Source organism: Coturnix japonica, chromosome 24 (genome assembly GCF_054131305.1).
Source record: "Coturnix japonica strain WE chromosome 24, WE-NBRP24, whole genome shotgun sequence".
Taxonomy (NCBI): Eukaryota; Metazoa; Chordata; class Aves; order Galliformes; family Phasianidae; genus Coturnix; species Coturnix japonica.
In genome coordinates, this window is record NC_140686.1 from 1,170,991 (window position 1) to 1,192,002 (window position 21,012).

The 21,012-nt window shown below is 48.4% G+C and overlaps 1 protein-coding gene across 1 annotated transcript in view; it reads right to left on the reverse strand.

Annotated features, from left to right (window-relative positions):
- Nucleotides 1-336: 336 nt before the first annotated feature.
- LOC146756942 (olfactory receptor 14A16-like) overlaps nt 337-21,012 on the reverse strand; it is a 30,231-nt gene continuing 9,555 nt past the window's right edge. The window contains exons 2-3 of the mRNA XM_085523274.1: nt 664-792; nt 337-596 (exon numbers count right to left, since the gene is read on the reverse strand). Of these exons, the coding sequence (XP_085379400.1) occupies nt 337-596; nt 664-792 (389 nt within the window). The remainder of the gene's footprint in view (nt 597-663; nt 793-21,012) is intronic.

Here is a 21,012-nt window from a genome sequence, read left to right on the forward strand (position 1 = left end):
TATGCACTTCACTAATATGTGCGTTACAATTGCCACAATACTAACAACAATTAATAAGACAAAAACATCGTAACAAATACAAAAACATCGCAACATATAGAACATAGAGGTGTTTCGCTTCGTCCGTCCCCGGCCGTTTCCCTCGCGGGAGGACGGAACCGCGGGTCGGGACTCCGCATTCGCCCCGTAGCTGTGCTGCGTCTCACTCACAACCACACTCACACAGATTGCACAAGACCGGTCTAGTATCTTTCCCAAGGGGCTATCTTTGGGCACAGTGTTAGGGACCCTTTTACCCTGTTATACGGAGCTCCTATTACCCATCCCTCCGGAGTGCTACTGTGAACTACCCAGCTCACAGGCTCCCACACTCCGATTCTCGGATTTTTGGGCCCAATCCCTCGGGAGCACCCGCTCCGTCTCTGGGATTAAATAGGGGTGTACTGCTGGCACTTCGTCAAGTGCGCAGGGTACCGTACACCAACAGCTCCCACCCGAGACTCTCGCTTTCAGCACTGCAGCCGCTTCGTCCGTCTCCGGCCGTGCCCCTCGCGGGACAACGGAACCGCGGATTGGGACTCCGCACTCAATTCGCACTAGAAGTGCGTCTCAGTCACACACACTCAAGAGTCTCAACCCAAGATAAGAATTAAATTCCCTTACCTTGATCCGTGCACGAATTTTCCGGGTCTGCAAGGGTTAACACCTGTGCCAGCCTAGCCCCTTGGCTTTCACAGAGTCCGTCCTTTATGTAACAATCTCGGTTTCCTATCGGCTGTCCTGAGAAGTCACCTCACCACCCAGACAGGACCGCTAAAATCAGCGGAGTGCACTTATCCTGTCCAGTGCAGTGGGGGACACCCCAAGAAGCGATAATGACTCCGGACGAGCCCCCAAATTGTTGGAAATATCCTCAATAAATTTTGGTCAGGACGGTATCTCTGATAAAAAGCAGTTTTTATTCGCGATTGCAATGGCGGGCGCTCTGATTGCAGAAGCGCCCCTATGGACATGATGTTACAGTTTTTATACCTTTTCTCCCATATGTTTTCCCCTCCCCTCTCCCCTTTGGTTGGGTATTACAGGTTACAATTTTACCCGAGGTTTGCATTTGTTAATTACATTCTGAAATTTGTTAGTTCACTTGATATCTTGTCAGTCGCCATCCTGCTGTTTCTGTCTCCAAGATGTCTCGGTACTCTTATCGTATTCATATGTTGATTCCCTTCAAAGCTTCTTCCATTCTGTCCCAGACGCCTTTGTTAAACAAAGAGCCGGGGGGAGGTGGGGGTGGTGGTGATTCCAGTCCTTCCCGATATCTCTTCAGGCACATCCTTAGGTATTTTCACAACTTGTATATTTTTACAATGCGTACAACAAAACACTAAAATATACATTGTTGCTAGTTTATACAGGCATATTGTTAGTTCTATTTCAGACAGCTGGACAGACAGGAGCTGCAGTCTTTGTACCTAATAACTTCTACCTAATAACTACAAACTGCTTCACTTATATAATGAGACCTTGAAATAAAATATTCTCATCTTATTCTAAATGCAGAAACAACATTTGATTCCCTCAGTGCAAAACCGCAGAAGTAAACATCCTAATTGAAAATCATCACTGGACATAGCTGGACTGGATAGCTCATCTATGGTATCAGTGTGCAGAAGGTGGCACACAGATATTAGACCGATCGTGGGTCTTGGAGGTGACGTAGCAGCACGGACACACCATAGGCATGGCTTTGCTGAAGGCCCTGTGCTGCATTTGCAGCTGCATGTGAATTCACCAGACAGCCAGGTCTATCGCCTCTCTGGCCCTCAGCTGATGCCCAGGAAAGAGGTGTCTATCTCAGGGATTTCCCACACGGTTTACAAGCACTGGCACACATCAGGAGCAGCCCAGGCACTTGGGCATCACACAGTGTCTGTGTGTGAGCAGCTGCCTCCCCGCTGAAGGACCGAGGACTCAGAGCAGGAGCTCACATGCAGGCAACTCCTTGTGCACTTCTGAACTCAACCAGAGGAATCCCAGGTACTGAGATTCTTTGGGGAGCTGAATCCCATTTCAGCTCCAGGATTTCTGTCAAGGGATGAGACTCCTGCATTGCCTCAGCTGGATCACTGTCCTGCACAGGGAAAGTCCAAACCTCACCTCCCTTCTCTGGGTGCCCTCATCAAATGATCTGTGGGAGCACTCCCTATATGTCTCCAATAAGTCACTGACCACTGGATATGTGGTGGTTAATTGAGAGAATTTCATCGCACAGTCATGATGCTGTTGTCTTTCAGGAGCTGTTGGCCATGAGGACCCAGGGACATGTCAGGGGAGATGAGTGGGAAGGATAAAAATGACATAATCTGTTGCTGAGCTGGGCCGGGCTCCTGGGGCACAGGGAGCTCATAAAAGTGGGCAGAGATGCAGAGAGACAGCTGTGCCCAGGAGCAGCTCTTGTGCACAGCACAGCCTGCAAGTGACAGAAGCAGAGGAGAGAAACTGGAGAGAGCTTCCAGGATGTGTGTGGTGTGAGAGGGCTGCGTGCTGTCTGCAGGAGAGACCATGACAAGGTAAGTCTCACTGCAGACCGTGAGCTGCTTTTCAAAGAGGGTTAACTTAATTTGGGATATCCCATAGCAGATCTGGATGTAGGCACTGCATGTTTCTTTACTGTAGAAAAAGTCTTCTGCTCCAGCTGATGGAATCTATACTGCAGTGTCAGAGCACAGCCCTGATGGCTGCATGTCCCAGCATGGCTGCAGGCTGTGCAGCCGGGGCTGCAGGCGGGTGTCCAGTGCTGTCCTGCAGAGCAGGGTCCCTGCTGTGCCCCAGGGGCTGTGTGCCGGGTATGGGACTCTGCCGCCTGCCAGGCTCAGCACTCAGCCTGCCCGGGGAGCTGCCCAGGGCGCTGCGGGGAGACGAGTGGGGGGAAGGAGCCCCCCCGCAGGGCTTGTGCTGCCACAGCTGCTGCCTGGGGCAGGGGAACACAGCTCCACTGCACAACTGAATGTTTATGATGGTGTTTCGTTTGAGTATAGCCAAGGCAGGGGGTTTCCTTTTCCTGTTCTGAGGGAATCTTAATTTTCAGTAGACATGGATAATTCACTTAATCTGCAAACAGGCAGTTTTTTAGGATTCACACTGAATGGCACAGAGGCTGCTTTTGGGGCTCTAAGAGCAGTTGGGTTAAAGATATGAGACATGAAGCACATGAAAATATCCAGGGAGGAGGGATAAGAAAAGAAGATGAAGGTTAGAGCTCCATATGCTGCTTCTACTTAAGGAATGCTGTAATATATGAAATTAAAGGCAAGTAATGGTGCTAAATGTACACTGTTGTAGGAGAATGAAAATATTTCATAGTATAGCATAAGGAGTGTCTCTGAGAATGGTCTGGACTTGTCATATCTAATAACTTCTACCTAATAACTACAAACTGCTTCACTTTTACTTTCTTTTCTCTACAAAAGAAGGCAGGGGGTTTCCTTTTCCTGTTCTGAGGGAATCTTAATTTTCAGTAGACATGGATAATTCACTTAATCTGCAAACAGGCAGTTTTTTAGGATTCACACTGAATGGCACAGAGGCTGCTTTTGGGGCTCTAAGAGCAGTTGGGTTAAAGATATGAGACATGAAGCACGTGAAAATATCCAGGGAGGAGGGATAAGAAAAGAAGAGGAAGGTTATAGCTCCATATGCTGCTTCTGCTTAAGGAATGCTGAAATATATGAAATTAAAGGCAGGTAATGGTGCTAAATGTACACTGTTGTAGGAGAATGAAAACATTTCATACTATAGCAGGAGGAGTGTCTCTGAGAATGGTCTGGACTTGTCATTATCTTCTGCACTCTGAACAGGACTCCAAGCCCAACAACAGCAGATGCCCAACAGCAGCTCCATCAGTGAGTTCCTCCTTCTGCCGTTGGCAGACACGCGGCAGCTGCAGCTCCTGCACTTCTGGCTCTTGCTGGGCATCTACCTGGCTGCCCTCCTGGGCAACATCCTCATCAGCACAGCCGTAGCCTGCGACCGCCGCCTCCACACCCCCATGTACTTCTTCCTCCTCAACCTGGCCCTCCTCGACCTGGGCTGCATCTCCACCACTCTCCCCAAAGCCATGGCCAATGCCCTCTGGGACACCAGGGCCATCTCCTACACAGGATGTGCTGCACAGCTCTTTTTCTTTCTCTTCTTCCTCTCAGCAGAGTATTCCCTTCTCACCATCATGTCCTATGACCACTACGTTGCCATCTGCAAGCCCCTGCACTACGGGACCTTGATGGACAGCAGAGCTTGTGCCACCATGGCAGCAGCTGCCTGGGGCGCTGGGGTTCTCAATTCTCTACTGCACACTGCCAGTACGTTTTCACTGCCTCTCTGCCAAGGCAATGTAGTGAAACAGTTTTTCTGTGAAATCCCCCAGATCCTCATACTCTCCTGCTCAGAATCAAATCTCAGGGAAACTGTTTTTCTCAATTTTAGTATCAGTTTAGTATTTGGCTGCTTCGTTTTCATAGTGGTGTCGTATGTGCAGATCTTCATGGCCGTGCTGAGGATGCCCTGTGAGCAGGGACGGCACAAAGCCTTCTACACATGCCTCCCTCACCTGGCTGTGGTCTCCCTCTTTCTCAGCACTGGCTTTTTTGCCTACCTGAAGCCCCCGACCATTTCCTCCCCACTCCTGGATCTGACAGTGGCACTTCTGTACTCAGTCATTCCTCCAACACTGAACCCATTTATCTACAGCATGAGGAACAGGGAGATCAAGCATGCTCTCAGGAAGGTGTTGCAATACACACTATTCCAGCTTCCATAAAATGCACAATTTCCTCATAGGATTCCCAGTGATGGTTCTTAATGTTCTATGCATCTTGGTTGTTTGATTACTTGAGATATAGCAACGTAAAAAATAAATAAATAAATAAATAAATAAATAAAATTGAACTCATAAATAAAAATGTATTACAATTCTTTCCTAACTAATTTCCATTTTTTCACTCCAAGAGCTCATGTAAACATGTATCCAGATTCCCTGAATACGTTTGAAGATACCTAAAATGTTTTCAAAAAAGACATTTGCTTAGGTTTTCTGTTTTCCTACTTTGTCTGGATTTGGGGAGGTACAGCCACAGACAGCAGCTCAACGTGCTCTTTTGATTTCTGATCTCTTTACACCACCAAAGTGCTCTCAAGTCCTCTCATTTGTGCAGTCCTGAAGGTCTTGTGTGTCTCACGACTGTCCTGTTGCCTCTACAGCAGCAATCCAGTGCTGCAGTCAGTAGCTGGCAATATGAACGGCTGTGTCAGAGCTGATCTCCTTGCTGGCACTGCCATAACAAGAGGGCCCCTTTAGAGCAGGTCCAGAGAACTGGAGTCCTCTTCCAAAGCTGGTGTAAGGAATCTACCTCAGGAGCTACTCCCTGAGAAAACCTCGAGATCTTCTGGTGCTCTTCAGTGTGTGACCAGATCAAATTGAATAGTCCCAAGGAGACCCGTAAGCGTCTCATGGCAGTGCTGTGGTTTAAAGTTTATGGGTTGAGACAAAGAGAAAAAGAAAAGGATAATAATTATGAGAAATGTATTTATAAATATATAATTAGTATATTTTCACACATATACAACATATTCAGTTGCAAACATATATGCACAGATACTAAATACATATGCATATCTGTTTGCAGATACTAGTCCAGGACTAGTTGCAGGGGTTTTAACAGCCAGGAGGTTCACTGTAGGAGCTGAAGTGGCTGTCTGACTGTTGCAGGAGTCGAAGTGACCTCAGAGCTCATTGCCAGAGCTGGAATCACCACAGGACATGTGACTAAGCTGAAGCAGCCAATGGGCTCATTGGAGGGGTTGGAGTGACCACAGGGCTGAACCTCCTGGCACAGTGCACCTCCCCTGGGAGGAATTTGTAGGATTTTCTTATTACCATCCCTGGAACAGCTACAGGACCCGTAGCAGGAGTGACTGCAGAGCTCATTATGAGGGGTGGAGTGACAGCGGGATCTGTCCTACAGCTTGGAACAACTGCAGGACACGTGGCAAAAACTTCAAACTGCTGCAGGTTCTGTGCCAGGAGTTGCAGAGGTCACAGCACTGTCAACATTTCCAGGTCACTGAATCTGGCACACTGCAGTCATGTGTGTTTTTTGGGGAATTACCAGAACCACAGCAGACCTGCCCCCAATATTCTACCAGTTTCGCAGGATCCTGCAGTTCCTCGGAGATGAAGTTCCAAAGCCCTGGTGGTGCCCACCTCTCCAGGCAGCTGCCCAGACGGTCCCACACCCCCTGCCATGCAGAGCCTTCTCACCTTGGGGCAGATCTCTCACTGATATTCCTGAATAATGTTTAACCTCAATCCTAGATTCATAGAATCACGAAGGTTAGAAAAGGCCTAAAAGATCATCCAGTCCAACCGTTCACCTATTACCAATAGCTCCCACTAAACCATGTCCCTCAACGCAATGTCCAGTCACACCTTGAATAGCCCTGGGCTCCCAGAGAAGTCAATGTCAAATGTGTAATTCCTAATCATACCAACAGTATTACTTCCAAAACCCAAAGATGACCACAGAGCAGACTGTGCACAAAATTTCATTTGTCAGCTGCCAATTTTATCATGATACAAACCAGTGTCAAACAGCATAGCTAAATAAATACCCTAATCCAGCATCCTGAGTTGCCAAATAATGTAGCAGGGAAAACAAGCAGCAAGCAAGGAGCTGTGCAATGCAGCTTCATGAGAGGACTCAGCAAGCTCCACAAACAGGGAAACTATCAGCATCATGGCCAGCAGTTCCCAACTCCCACAAAGCCCTGTGTTAACTCGCTCTGGACAGATGTGCTGTTATCTCAACACTTTGAGCCTCACATCAGGCACCAAAATGACGGTGGTTGTTGAACCCAACATGTGGCTCAGCAGCACACAGTGCTCAGTGCACTGCCCCATTCCCAGTGGGATGGGGAACAGAACTGGGAAAAAAAAGTACATCGTGTGGGTTGTAACAAAGCAATTTACTAAGAGAGATAAAAGGAGAGGAGTAATAGTTATCACTATATATCCATTGATATGGAATCGTATGTAACAACTGATGCACAAGCTCTTGCTCAGCACCAGACTGAAGCACAGCTGGGCTCTGGTCAGTGAAGAGACTGAGATGAACTCCCACCCCTTTCAATACAATTTCTGCTTGCTGTCAGCTGATAGAGAACGTCCCTTTGGCCACTTTCAGTCAGCTGTCCTCACTCTGTTCCCTCCCAGCTCCATGTGCCCTCCACTGACCATGGCCTTGGCTCCGTACAACACTGCTTAGCAGCAGCTGTAAACACCAGAGTGTTATCAATGGTTTTCTCCTAGAACCAAAACACTGCACCATAGCAGGCAGTCTGAAGACAATTCCATCTGAGCTGTAACTCAGATTCCTGCCTGTCCTCCTCCTCTTGTTCTTCCTGATCAGGAAGCAAGGAACAGAATCTGCCGCCCTCCTCTTTGTGCCTTTTCCATCAGTTCTCAGCTGGCTCCTCTGCCATCCCCAGGCAGAGCTCAGTGCACTCTCACAAAGGGCAGCAGCCTTTCCTCATCTTCCTTGCCCATCCATCATGAAGTGTCAGTGAATAGTGAAAAGGGACCCCATAGTAGATGAAAAGAGAACACTTTGCTACAGAAAGGGAAAGGGGGCCTCACTAAGGCAAAGGGTAGTTACAGATAGATAGTTTTTGTTAAGGGGAGCTGAGAGAGGGGGAATAGCAGACGCTAAGCTTGAGAAAACAAGGGGATGAAGGCCATGAAGATCAGGGTGGAACAGCCCGAGAACAGCGTGGTGATTAGATGTCCACAGAGCAACTGGAACCAGGTTGGGGGGTGCCCCTCCTGAAGGGTCGAAAGTTTACGATGAGGAAGATGATGAGCCTTCATCCCATGACCACCCCCACAACTCACTACGCATGCACAAGGGGGGAGGGACTGCATGCTAATGGGGTCTGAGGAATGTAATGAATATGTATCCCAATTCCTGCCAACATAATGATCTATTAGTTCAGCCTGTATCTGTTGCACGCTTTCTCCTGACGGTGTGCAAGTGAGGTGGAGCTACCCCCCTTGCACCAGGGTGTGTGTGCATCACTCATTAAACATACCTGCTTTATAACTACTTGGTGGTTATGGGGTTTGATTCCGCAAGTCACCATCTCTAGGGCCATCCTGCTCTATTGCCTGCTCCATTATCGGGGTGATGAGTCCATCAAGGCCTTTATATGGGACCTCATTCATCCCAATGACAACGGGAAGGCCGGCAAGCAACAAGGTAAGTGCGACCCATAAGTGTGACCCCATAGGGGCCAATGGGGACCCCAGCCCCATAAGTGGGAACACAGACTCATAAGTGGGACCAATATGTGAGGATCCAGACCCATAAGTGGGCCCCCAGACCCATAAGTGTGACCCAAAACCCCATAACTATGATTCTAGCCCCGTAAGTGTGACCCCATAGTGGCCAATGGGGACCCCAGCCCCATTAGTGGGAACACAGACCCATAAGTGTGGCCCCAAACCCCATAAGTATGATTCTAGCCCCATAAGTGACACCCCAGACCTCATAAGTGCCTCCGCAGCCCCATAAGTTTGACCCATAAGAGAGGCTCCAAACCCATAAGTGTGACCCCATAGGGGCCAATGGGGACACCAGCCCCATAAGTGGGAACACAGACCCATAAGTATGACCGAAAACACAATAACTATAGACTTGGAGATGGCCCCAGCCCCATAAGTGGGTGTCCAGACCCATAAGTTGTACCCAAAACCCCATAACTGAGTTCCTAAGTGTGAATCCAGCCCCATAAGTGGGACTCCAGCCCCATAAGTGAGGCTCCAGACCCATAAGTGAGGCTCCAGACCCATAAGTGTGACCCCATAGGGGCCAATGGGGACCCCAGCCCCATAACTGCATCCCCAGCCCCATAACTGTAACCCCAACCCCATAACTGAGACCCTAAAGACTTGGAGATGTCCCCAGCCTCATAAGTGGGACACCATAGGGGCCAGTGGGGACCCCAGCCCCATAACTGGGAACACAGACCCATAAGTGTGACCCATAAGTGCCTCCCCAGCCCCATAAGTGAGTCCCCAACCCCATCAGTTTGACCTCATAGAAGCCAATGGGGACCCCAGCCCCATAAGTCCATCCCTAGCCGCATAAGTGTGACCCAAAACCCCATAACTGAATCTTCAGCCTGATAACTGTGTCCCCAGCCCCATAACTATAGACTTAGAGATGTTCCCAGCCCCCGAAGTGTGACCCATAAGTGCATCCCCAGGCCCATAATTGGGTCCCCAGCCCCATAAGTGTTACCCATAACTGAGTCCCCAGCCCCATAAGTGGGAACACAGCCCCATAAGTGCATCCCCAGCCCCATAAGTGTGATCCGGCCCCATAAGTGTGACCCATAAGTGAGGCTCCAGCCCCATAAGTGGGTCCTCAGACCCATAAGTGGGACCCCAGACCCATAACTGCGTCTTCAGCCCCATAAGTGTAGCCCATAACTACATCCCCAGCCCCTTAAGTGTGACCCATATCTGCATTCCCAGCCCCATAAGCGTGACCCGTAACTGCATCTCCAGCCTCATAACTGAGTCCCCAGCCCCATAAGTGTGTCCCCAGCCCCATATGTGCATCCTCAGCCCCATAAGTGTGACCCATAAGTTCCTCCCCAGCCCCATAAGTGCATCCCCAGCCCCACAAGTGAGACCCCAGTCTTCATAACTGCATCTCAAGCCCCATAAGTGTCACCACAATGGGGACACTATGGGGGTCCCTGGTTGACATACCTGTACCCAGCCCCATAAGTGTGACCCATAAGTGGTTCCCCAGCCCCATAGGTTCATCTCCAGCCCCATAAGTGCACTCCCAGCCCCATACCTGCATCCCCAATCCCATAACTGCATCCCCAGCCCCATAAGTGGGAACACAGACCCATATCTGAGTCCCCAGCCCCATAACTGCATCCCCAGCCCCATAAGTGTGTCTTCAGCATCCTCAAGGGGAAGAGAGCTGGATCTGCTGACAGTGCTGCAGCCTCTGCAACTGTTGGAGCAGACTCTGCAGCAGCTCCAAGGTTTTGCTACACGTTCTGCACTTACTCCACACTCTGGACAGATCCCGCTGTCACTCCACCCCTCATAATGAGCTCTGCAGTCACTCCTGCTATGGGTCCTGTAGCTGTTCCATGTATTGCTATAAGAAAATGAAACAAATTCCTCCCAAGGGAGGTGCACTGTGCCAGGAGGTTCAGCCCTGTGGTCACTCCAACCCCTCCAATGAGCCCAGTGGCTGCTCCAACTTCGTCACATGTCCTGTGGTGGTTCCAGCTCTGGCAATGAACTCTGGGGTCACTTCAACTCCAGCAACAGCCTGAAAGTCAGTACAGCTCCTACAGTGAACCCTATGGCTGTTAAAACCCCTGCAACTAGTCCTGGACTTGCAAACAGATAAACATAGGGATTAGTTCATATATGTTTGCAACTGCATATGTTGTATATGTGTGAAAATACACTAAATATATTATATATGTATAAACACATTTGTCATAATTATTATCTTTTTCTTTTTCTCTTTATCTCAACCCATAAAATTTAAACCACAGCACTGCCCCGAGTCTCTTACTGATCTCCTTGGGAATGTTCAGTTTATCCGGTCACGCACTGAAGAGCACCAGAATATCTTGAGGATTTCTCAGGGAGCAGCTCCTAAGGTATATTCCTTACACCAGCTTTGGAAGAGGCCTCCAGTTCTCTGGCCCTGCTCTAAAGGGGCCCTCTTGTTATGGCAGTGCCAGCAAGGAGACCAGCTCTGACAGACCTGTTCATATTGCTGGCTACTGACAGCAGCCCTGGATTGCTGCTGTAGAGGCAACAGGAAAGTCGTGAGACACACAAGACCTTCAGGACTGCACAAATGAGAGGGCTCGAGAGCACTGTGGTGGTGTAAAGAGATCAGAAATGAAAAGAGCACGTTGAGCTGCTGTCTGTGGCTGTACCTCCCCAAATCCAGACAAAGTATGAAGAAAGAAAACCTAAGCAAATGTCTTTTTTGAAAACATTTCAGGTATCTTCAAATGTATTCAGGGAATCTGGTTACATGTTTACATGAGCTCTTGGAGTGAAAAAATGGAAATTAGGTAGGAAAGAATTGTAATACATTTTTATTTATGAGTTCAATTTTTTTTTTTTTTTTTTTTTTATGTTGCTATATCTCACGTAATCAAACAAACAAAGATACATAGAACATAAAGAACCATCACTGGGAATCCTATGAGGAAGTTGTGCATTTTATGGAAGTTGGAATAGTGATAATTTTAACATCTTCCTGAGAGCGTGCTTGATCTCCCTGTTCCTCATGCTGTAGATGAGGGGGTTCACTGCTGGAGGAACCACTGCGTAGAGAAGTGCCACTGTCAGATCCAGGAGTGGGGAGGAAATGGTCGGCGGCTTCAGGTAGGCAAAAGCGCCAGTGCTGACAAATAGGGAGACCACGGCCAGGTGAGAAAGGCATGTGGAAAAGGCTTTGTGCCGTCCCTGCTCACAGGGCATTCTCAGCACAGCCATGAAGATCTGCACATACGACACCAGTATGAAAACAAAGCAGCCAATGCCTAAACTCACACCAAAAAAGAGAAACACAACTTCCCTGAGATTTGATTCTGAGCAGGAGAGTTTGAGGATCTGGGGATTTCACAGAAAAACTGGTTGACAACATTGCCTTGGCAGAGAGGCAGTGAAAACGTACTGGCAGTGTGCATCAGGGAATAGAGAACCCCAGTGCCCCAGGCAGCTGCTGCCATGGTGGCACAAGCTCTGCTGTCCATTAAGGTCCCGTAGTGCAGGGGCTTGCAGATGGCAACGTAGCGGTCATAGGACATGATGGTGAGAAGGGAATACTCTGCTGAGAGGAAGAAGAAAATGAAAAAGAGCTGTGCAGCACATCCTGTGTAGGAGATGGCCCTGGTGTCCCAGAGGGCGTTGGCCATAGCTTTGGGGAGAGTGGTGGAAATGCAGCCCAGGTCGAGGAGGGCCAGGTTGAGGAGGAAGAAGTACATGGGGGTGTGCAGGCGGTGGTCGCAGGCTACGGCTGTGCTGATGAGGCTGTTGCCCAGGAGGGCAGCCAGGTAGATGCCCAGCAAGAGCCAGAAGTGCAGGAGCTGCAGCTGCCGCGTGTCTGCCAACGGCAGCAGGAGGAACTCGCTGATGGAGCTGCTGTTGGGCATCTGCTGTTGTTGGGCTTGGAGTCCTGCTCAGAGTGCAGAAGATAATGACAAGTCCAGACCACTCTCTGAGGCATTCCTCTTGCTATACTATGAAATGTATTTATTCTCCTACAACAGTGTACATTTAGCACCATTACTTGCATTTAATTTCATGTATTTCAGCATTCCTTAAGCAGAAGAAGAATATGGAGCTCTAACCTTCCTCTTCTTTTGTTATACATCCTCCCTGGATATTTTCATGTGCTTCATGTCTCATATCTTTAACCCAACTGCTCTTAGAGCCCCAAAAACATCCTCTGTGCCATTCAGTGTGAATCCTAAAAAACTGCCTGTTTGCAGATTGAGTGAATTATCCATGTCTACTGAAAATTAAGATTCCCTCAGAACAGGAAAAGGAAACCCCCTGCCTTGGCTATCCTCAAACGAAACACCATCACAAACATACTGTTGTGTAGTGGAGCTGTGATCCCCCTGCCCCAGGCAGCAGCTGTGGCAGCACAAGCCCTGCCGGGGGGCTGCTTCCCCCCACACCTCTCCCTGCAGCGCCCTGGGCAGCTCCCCGGGCAGGCTGAGTGCTGAGCCTGGCAGGCGGCAGAGTCCCATACCCGGCACACAGCCCCTGGGGCACAGCAGGGACCCTGCTCTGCAGGACAGCCCTGGGCACCCGCCTGCAGCCCCGGCTGCACAGCCTGCAGCCGTGCTGGGACATGCAGCTCCCCCCCACACACACACAACGTAGCTCTTATGCTGCAGCACAGAAGCCCTCAGCTGGACCAGAAGGCTTTTTCCACAGTAAAGAAACATGCATTACCTGCAGCCAATCTGCTATGGAATGTCGCATATTTTGTTAACCCTCTATTAAAAGCAGCTGCATTGCCTACTGCATGAGACTTACCGTGATGTGGTCTGTGAGCGATGCTCCTTCATAGAGCTCACAGCCCGCTCACACAGTACATATCTTGTAAGCTCACTCCAATTTCTCTCTTCTCTTTCTGTCAGCTGCAGGCTGTGCTGTGCACAAGAGCTGCTCCTGGGCACAGCTGTCTCTCTAAATCTCTGCCCACTTTTATGAGCTCCCTGTGTTTTAGGAGCCCAACCCAGCTGAGCAGTAGAGGATGTCATTTTTATCCTTCCCACTTGTCTCCCCTGAGATTTCCCTACATCATCATGGCCAGCAGTTTCTGAATGTCAACAGCATCATGACTGTGCTTTGGAATCTGTTGAATTTAACAACAGATTTCAGGTGATCAGTGACAAATTCCTGACATGTGGTGAAGCCTCTCAGAGAGTGTTTGCTAAAGCAGAAAGGAGCACACAGACAGGGACAGGATACCATAGAATCATAGAAACACCATGGTTGGAAATGACCTAAAAGATCATCCAGTCCAGCTGTTCACCTATCACCAATAGCTCCCACTAAACCATGGCCCTCAACACAACGTCCAGTGATTCCTGGAACTCCTCCAGGGTCGGTGAATCCACCCCCACCCTTGGCAGTCCATGCCAGGTCACAAAGTTCAGGACGTGGCATTTGGTCTTGGTGAAACTCATCCCATTGGCTTCAGCCCAGATCTCCAGCCTGTCCAGATCCTTCAGTAGGTCCTTGCTAATGACAGACAGGTCCACACTCGCAGCCAATTTGGTGAAATCAGCAAACCTACATAGGATGCACTCAGTGCCCTCATCCAGGTCATCAATAAAAATATCAAAGAGGACAGGCCCCAGCACAGACCCCCGGGGAACACCAGGTAGGCACACAGGTGGGCGTCCAGGCGGGTCTTGAATATCTCCAGTGAAGGATACAACACAACCCCCTCGGGTAGCCTGTTCCAGTGCTCCATCACCCTCACCATAAAGAAGTTCTTGCACAAATTTGTGCAGAACTTCCTATGCTCCAGTTTCTGTTCAGTTCCCCTACTCATATTTCCACACACTGACATCACGACACCCAGGTCCCTCTCTACAGAGCTCCTCTCCAGCAGCTCATTCCCCAAACTGTCCTGGTGTGTGCAATTATTCCTTCCTAAGTGCAACACTCTACACTTGCTTTCATTGAACCTCGTCTGGTTTCTTGCTGCACATCTATCCAGCCTGTCCAGGTCTCGCTGAATGGCAGCACAGCCTTCAGGCGTGTCAGCCAATTATCAGTAAACTTGCTGAGGGTGGCCACTATCCCCTTGTCAAGGTCACTTATGAAGAAGCTGAACAAGACCAGGCTCAGCACCAACACCTGGGGAACACCGCTACTTACAGGTCTCCAAATGGACTCTGCTTTGACAACGACCACCCTCTGTGCTCTGTCTGTCAGACAGTCCTCAACCCACCTCACTGTTCACTCATCTTTCCCACATTTCCTTATCTTTGTTATAAGGATATTGTGGGAGACAGTATCAAAAGCCTTGCTGAAATCAAGGTAGACAACATCTACCGCTCTCTCCCCATCCACCCAGCCAGCAACAGTGTTATAGAAGGCTACCAGGTTGGTCACACATGACCTCCACTTGGTAAACCCATGCTGACAACCCCTGATAACCTCCTTTTCTTCCAACTGTCTGAAGATGGCATTCAGCACAAGCTGTTCCATCGCCTTTCCAGGGACAGAGGTGAGGCTCTCTGGCCTGTAGTTACCCAGATCTTCCTTCATACACATTTTTGAAGACAGGATTGACACTGGCTATCCTCCAGTCTTCAGGCACCTCCCCCATTCTCCAAGACCTCTCAAAGATGATAGAGAGTGGTTCTGCAGTCATCTCTGCCAGCTCCCTCAGCACACATGGATTTCTGAATATTGTTGTGGCCTAGGCGCTCATGGGCCAACTCTACCTTGACTAAAGGCAAGTCCTCCATTCCCCAGACCCTCTCACTAAGCTCCAGGGTCTGGGATTCCTGAAGGAGAGCTTTTACACTGAAGACAGAAGCAAAGTAGGCCTTCAGTATCTCCACCTTCTCAACAACCCCCATTACCAGAACACCTCCCTCACTTAGTAGGGACTCACAGTCTCACTAGTCTTCATATTATTTTTAACGTAATTTCAAAAGCCTTTTTTATTATCCTATTTAATGAGTGTCAACCCATTTACGTAATACTATGTTCTGCCTGTGAGGAAGCGTGAGAGGGAGGAGGGCCAGTCAGTGCTGGTTCTGTGGCAAGGTGTTTATCACTGAAGAATACTAACTGTTAATGGAAAGATATATGGTATTAACGGTGTTTATGGGAACTGAAGTACTGTATTGTTTGACAAACTGTTCTTATGGTATAAGAAAGCATAATTGTTAATGGCATATGGAAGTGTTGTTGAGGGAATGTGGAAGTGTATCTGAGGGTACAAATAGTGGAATAGTTCACAAAGGAAAATGTTTAAAGAGAAAGTGAGTTTATCTGCACTGACATGAGAGCAACCCCCCGCTCCATTCCCCTGCAAGCAGAGCAAAGCAGAGCAGAGCAGAGTAGAGCAACTGTCCCCATGTAGCATGTAGTGTTATTCTGCTTACTAAATGGATGAGCTCACTACAGAAGAGGCAAATCTTCTGTTCTGCTCCATCTCTGGCATACTCTGGAGTCCAAGGCATTTCAAAGCTATGGAACACCTACGTTCTTTGTCTCTTCATGTCTCAATGATGACACCTTAGTATGCTCTGGGCTGTCATTTCAATTGCATCTAAGTAAGTTAAGAGTCATGACAGCTGACTGGAAGGCCAATGGTCCCCTAAAGTGCATCAAGTAAGTTATTGCTATCTGGGTGAGGGAAAGGGTCGTCCCTGTCTGCTCTGCACTGCTGCAGCCTCACCTGGAGCTGGAGCACTGGGTGCACTTCTGGGCACCGCAGAAGATCAAGTGCATCAAACTATGGGGGAGTGTGATCTGAGAGATCAGAGATTCAGAGTTACATTGGGATTGACTGCTTGTTCAGACGGGGCCCTTCTCACATCCCACATCCTGTCATGAGACACAGGGCACATGTGGGTTATGAACTTGACAGCATTTCTGCAACACATGCAGAGCCTGGGATCTTCCCTTCCCATGTCTTTCACTTAACATCATATAGATTTCCAACTCACTGCCCCAGGAAGTGCCCTGGGCCAACATGAGAGACAGGATCTCCCTGCCAAGGGTCTGGGAATCAGGTCTTGTCCTGTTTGCTTTTTAAGACAAAGGAGGATTTTCTTAGCATCAGAGCCACCATGCCAGTGCCTTTGCCTGACTGGAGTCATGGCTTCCAATTATCTGCTCTAACTAGTCCCTTGGGAAGCTTGCTTGCTAATGGCCCTCAGTGGGCCCATTAATACTCCAAGAAACTTCACTGTTACTTCTGACTTTGTCTTGCCAAGTACTTTATGCAAACTTCTCTCTGCACTGTAGGTTGATGGACTCAGCACCAAATGCACCCTGGGGCCCATTATAAACTAAAGAGCCTCTTGTGCCTTGTGCCTTCCTGTTCTCTACTTCAGGTTTTCAGAACGTGTTCAGCAAAATGGAGAGAGCTTAAAGAGCAAGAATCCAAAATGCATTTAATGTCTGTTTATATATAGTTTGTTTTATACATGAAGATAAAGAAGCACTTTGCAACTGATGTCAATGCAGGATGTCCCCAATGAGTTCTATTCTGTTGCTGTGTGGACAAAGTTCCTCCTCAACCTCCCCACCCCTCTTCTACTCTCATTGGCCCCATGGGACTTGCATCACTTTTCCTCACATCACTCTTCTCTGTTGTCACCCGCTCAGTGTTAAACCTCCTTTGTACCAACTCCCACTAGCTTTCCACAGAGAACCAGCTGCACACAGAAAAAGAAATATTTCTCTTCATTTATGGACAAAAAACAGAAGGAAAGGTGATGCAATTGAATGAACAGTAAAACACAGTGATCAACTGCATACCATGTCCAAACTGCTTCTGTTGAGGTTTATGTTTCACAGGGACTATTTCCTCAAGAAATGAGTTAGACACAGATAGGATGGGATAGATAGAATCACGGTGAAAGAGTTGACAACAGACTTTTGAGGAATGGAGCAAATTCCAGTAATCCCCCTGGGATAGATTAGCCAGGGAGCTGGGACGTATCAACTTAAAACTGAACAGGACTTGTGAGTATTTAACACACTGAGCATGAAAACTTAAAAAGAGAGAAAGAGAAAGAGAAAAAGAAAAAAAAGAAAGAAAGATAACGGATGAAAGGAAAAAGAAAATTAAAAGGAAAAGGAGAAGAAAACGACATAGCAAAAGAAAAAGAAAGAGAAAATGAAAAGATAGGAAGGGATAGAATCACGGTGAAGGAGTTGACAACACAGTCCATCAGACTTTGGTGAGATGGAGCAAACTTGAGTCATCCCCCTAAAAGTCAGAAATCAGACCGATAATTGGGAGGTATCTGACTGAACAAAGACAAGGGATGGGGAAATCTGGCAGGCTGCGGCAGGAGCGTGTGTCTAAATGGCCTGCTGAAAACATGCCCTTAACCACGGCCATTTATTGAGGAGAACTGGAGACACCTGGAGGATGAGGGACATCAAATAGGCAGCAGGGAAAATCAGCGGCAGGCGCCGGGCTATAGTCACAGGTCATTGGCACTGACACCGCTGTCTGTGTCTCTGAACCTGAAGGCATTTGTGCCCAGCAAAAACAATTCTGGAAAACATCGTAGTTTCAGAAAAAGAAAAAGAAAAAAAAAAAAAAAGAAAAAAAAGGACATCAAATCACCTCAAAGATTCATATTTACAACTTAAAATGGAAGAAGACTCATGAGAATTTCTCATGTTGAGAAGGGTTAACACGTTCTCATTGATTTTGATCTTTGTCTTCAATCCTTTGTCTCAATTTTATTGACATTTATGAACATCTTCTAAGCTTACACCCTCAAAATAAATAAATAAATAAATAAAAAGAGATACATTAGCATCTTGCACTTGGCCTGATGCTTCTTTGACCTTTATAATTCCCACCAGACCTTCCATGCTGGAGAGCATGAGATCCAGCAGAGAATCTCTCCACTTTGGTTCCTCCACAGCTTGGTCAAGAATCTCCCATCTGTGCTCTCCAGGGATCTGCTGGATGGCACATGCCCTGCTGTGCTGTCCCTGCAGCAGATACTGGAGTGAAAAAGGCTCCCAAAGAGGACAATGGCCTGACAACATGTTAAACCCATCTGTCTGCAGAGGGCACCTTCCAATTGCTCTCTATGATCAAGAAGCCAGGAACAGACACTGATGGTCTCCTCTGTTGGCCATTTCCATTAGCTCTGACATGGCTGCTCTTCCATCCCCAGGCAGAGCTCAGTGCACTCTCACAGAGGGCAGTCGCCCTTCCTTGACTCCTCTCCCATCCATCCTAAAGACTCTGTATCCCCCTTGCGCTACAGTGAAGTTGTTGTTGGAAATATCCTCAATAATTTTTGGTCAGGACGGTATCTCTGATAAAAAGCAGTTTTTATTCGTGATTGCAATGGTGGGCACCCTGATGGCAGAAGTGCACCTATGGACATGATGTTACAGTTTTTATACCTTTTCTCCCATATGTTTTCCCCTCCCCTCTCCCCTTTGGTTGGGCATTACAGTTTACAATTTTACCCGAGGTTTGCATTACATTCTGAAATTTGTTAGTTCACTTGCTATCTTGTCAGTCGCCATCCTGCTGTTTTTGTTTCCAAGGTGTCTCGGTACTCTTATCGTATTGATATGTTGATTCCCTTCAAAGCTTCTTCCATTCTGTCCTAGAGGCCTTTGTTAAACAAAGAGCCCGGGGGGTGGGGGGGGTGATTCCAGTCCTTCCCGATATCTCTTCAGGCACATCCTTAGGTATTTTTACAATGCGTACAACAAAACACTAAAACATACATTGTTGCTAGTTTATACAGGCATATTGTTAATTATTGTTAATTATTTTAACTTCTCCTCTTTGGATCCTTTATTACTCAGGTCTTATTTGTCCAGCACCAAAAACCAGTAGTTCTATTTCAGACAGCTGGGCAGACAGGAGCTGCAGTCTTTGTACCTGTGACTTCTACCTAATAACTACAAATTGCTTCACATATATAATGAGACATTGAAATAAAATATTTTTATCTTATTCTAAATGCAGAAACAAGATTTGATTCCCACATTGTGGAAGCCATTAAACTGTGTTCCCATGGTCCAAACAGGAGCTCAGGCCTGCAGCTCTACCAAGATTTCTAGCTTATTGTGTGTTGGTGTTTGCATTAGTGCAAAACCGCAGAAGTAAATATCCTAATTGAAAATCATCACTGGACATAGCTGGACTGGATAGCTCATCTATGGTATCAGTGTACAGAAGGTGGCACACAGACATTAGACCGATCGTGGGTCTTGGAGGTGACATAGCAGCACGGACACACCATAGGCATGGCTTTGCTGAAGGCCCTGTGTTGCTCTTGCAGCTGCATGTGAATTCACCAGACAGCCGGTGCTATCGCATCTCTGGCCCTCAGCTGATGCCCAGGAAAGACGTGTCTATCTCAGGGACTTCCCACACGGTTTACAAGCACTGGCACACATCAGGAGCAGCCCAGGCATTGGGCATCACACAGTGTCTGTGTGTGAGCAGCTGCTTCCCGGCTGAAGGACCGAGGAGTCAGAGCAGGAGCTCACATGCAGGCAACTCCTTGTGCACTTCTGAATGGAACCAGAAGAATCCCAGGTCCTGTGGGTGTGTAGGGAGCTGAATCCCATTTCAGCTCCAGGATTTCTGTCAAGGGATGAGACTCCTGCACTGCCTCAGCTGGATCACTGTCCTGCACAGGGGAAGTCCAAACCTCACCTCCCTTGTCTGGGTGCCCTCATCAAATGATCTGTGGAAGCACTCCCTATATGTCTCCAATCAGTCACTGACCACTGGACATGTGGTGGTCAATTGAGAGAATTTCATCGCACAGTCATGATGCTGTTGTCTTTCATGAGCTGTTTGCTATGAGGACCTAGGGACGTGTCAGGGGAGATGAGTGGGAAGGATAAAAATGACATAATCTGTTGCTGAGCTGGGCCGGGCTCCTGGGGCACAGGGAGCTCATAAAAGTGGACAGAGCTGCAGAGAGACAGCTGTGCCCAGGAGCAGCTCTTGTGCACAGCACAGCCTGCAGGTGACAGAAGGAGAGGAGAGAAACGGGAGAGAGCTTCCAGGATGTGTGTGGTGTGAGCGGGCTGCGTGCTCTCTGCAGGAGAGACCATGACAAGGTAAGTCTCACTGCAGACCGTTAGCTGCTTTTCATAGAGGGTTAACTTAATTTGGGATATCCCATAGCAGATCTGGATGTAGGCACTTCATGTTTCTTTACTGTAGAAAAAGTATTCTGCTCCAGATGATGGCATCTGTACTGCAGTGTCAGAACACAGCCCTGAGGGCTGCATGTCCCAGCACGGCTGCAGGCTGTGCAGCCGGGGCTGCAGGCGGGTGCCCAGGGCTGTCCTGCAGAGCAGGGTCCCTGCTGTGCCCCAGGGGCTGTGTGCCGGGTATGGGACTCTGCCGCCTGCCAGGCTCAGCACTCAGCCTGCCCGGGGAGCTGCCCAGGGCGCTGCGGGGAGACGTGGAGTGGGGGGAAGGAGCCCCCCGGCAGGGCTTGTGCTGCCACAGCTGCTGCCTGGGGCAGGGGAACACAGCTCCACTGCACAACTGAATGTTTCTGAGGGCCCTTTGCAAGAGGAGAGCCAAGGCAGGGGGTTTTCATTTCCTGTTCTGAGGCAAAGAGGTTTGGAGTCAGAAATCTAAAAGGGGCAATAAGAGTTCTGAGAATTTTTTGTCG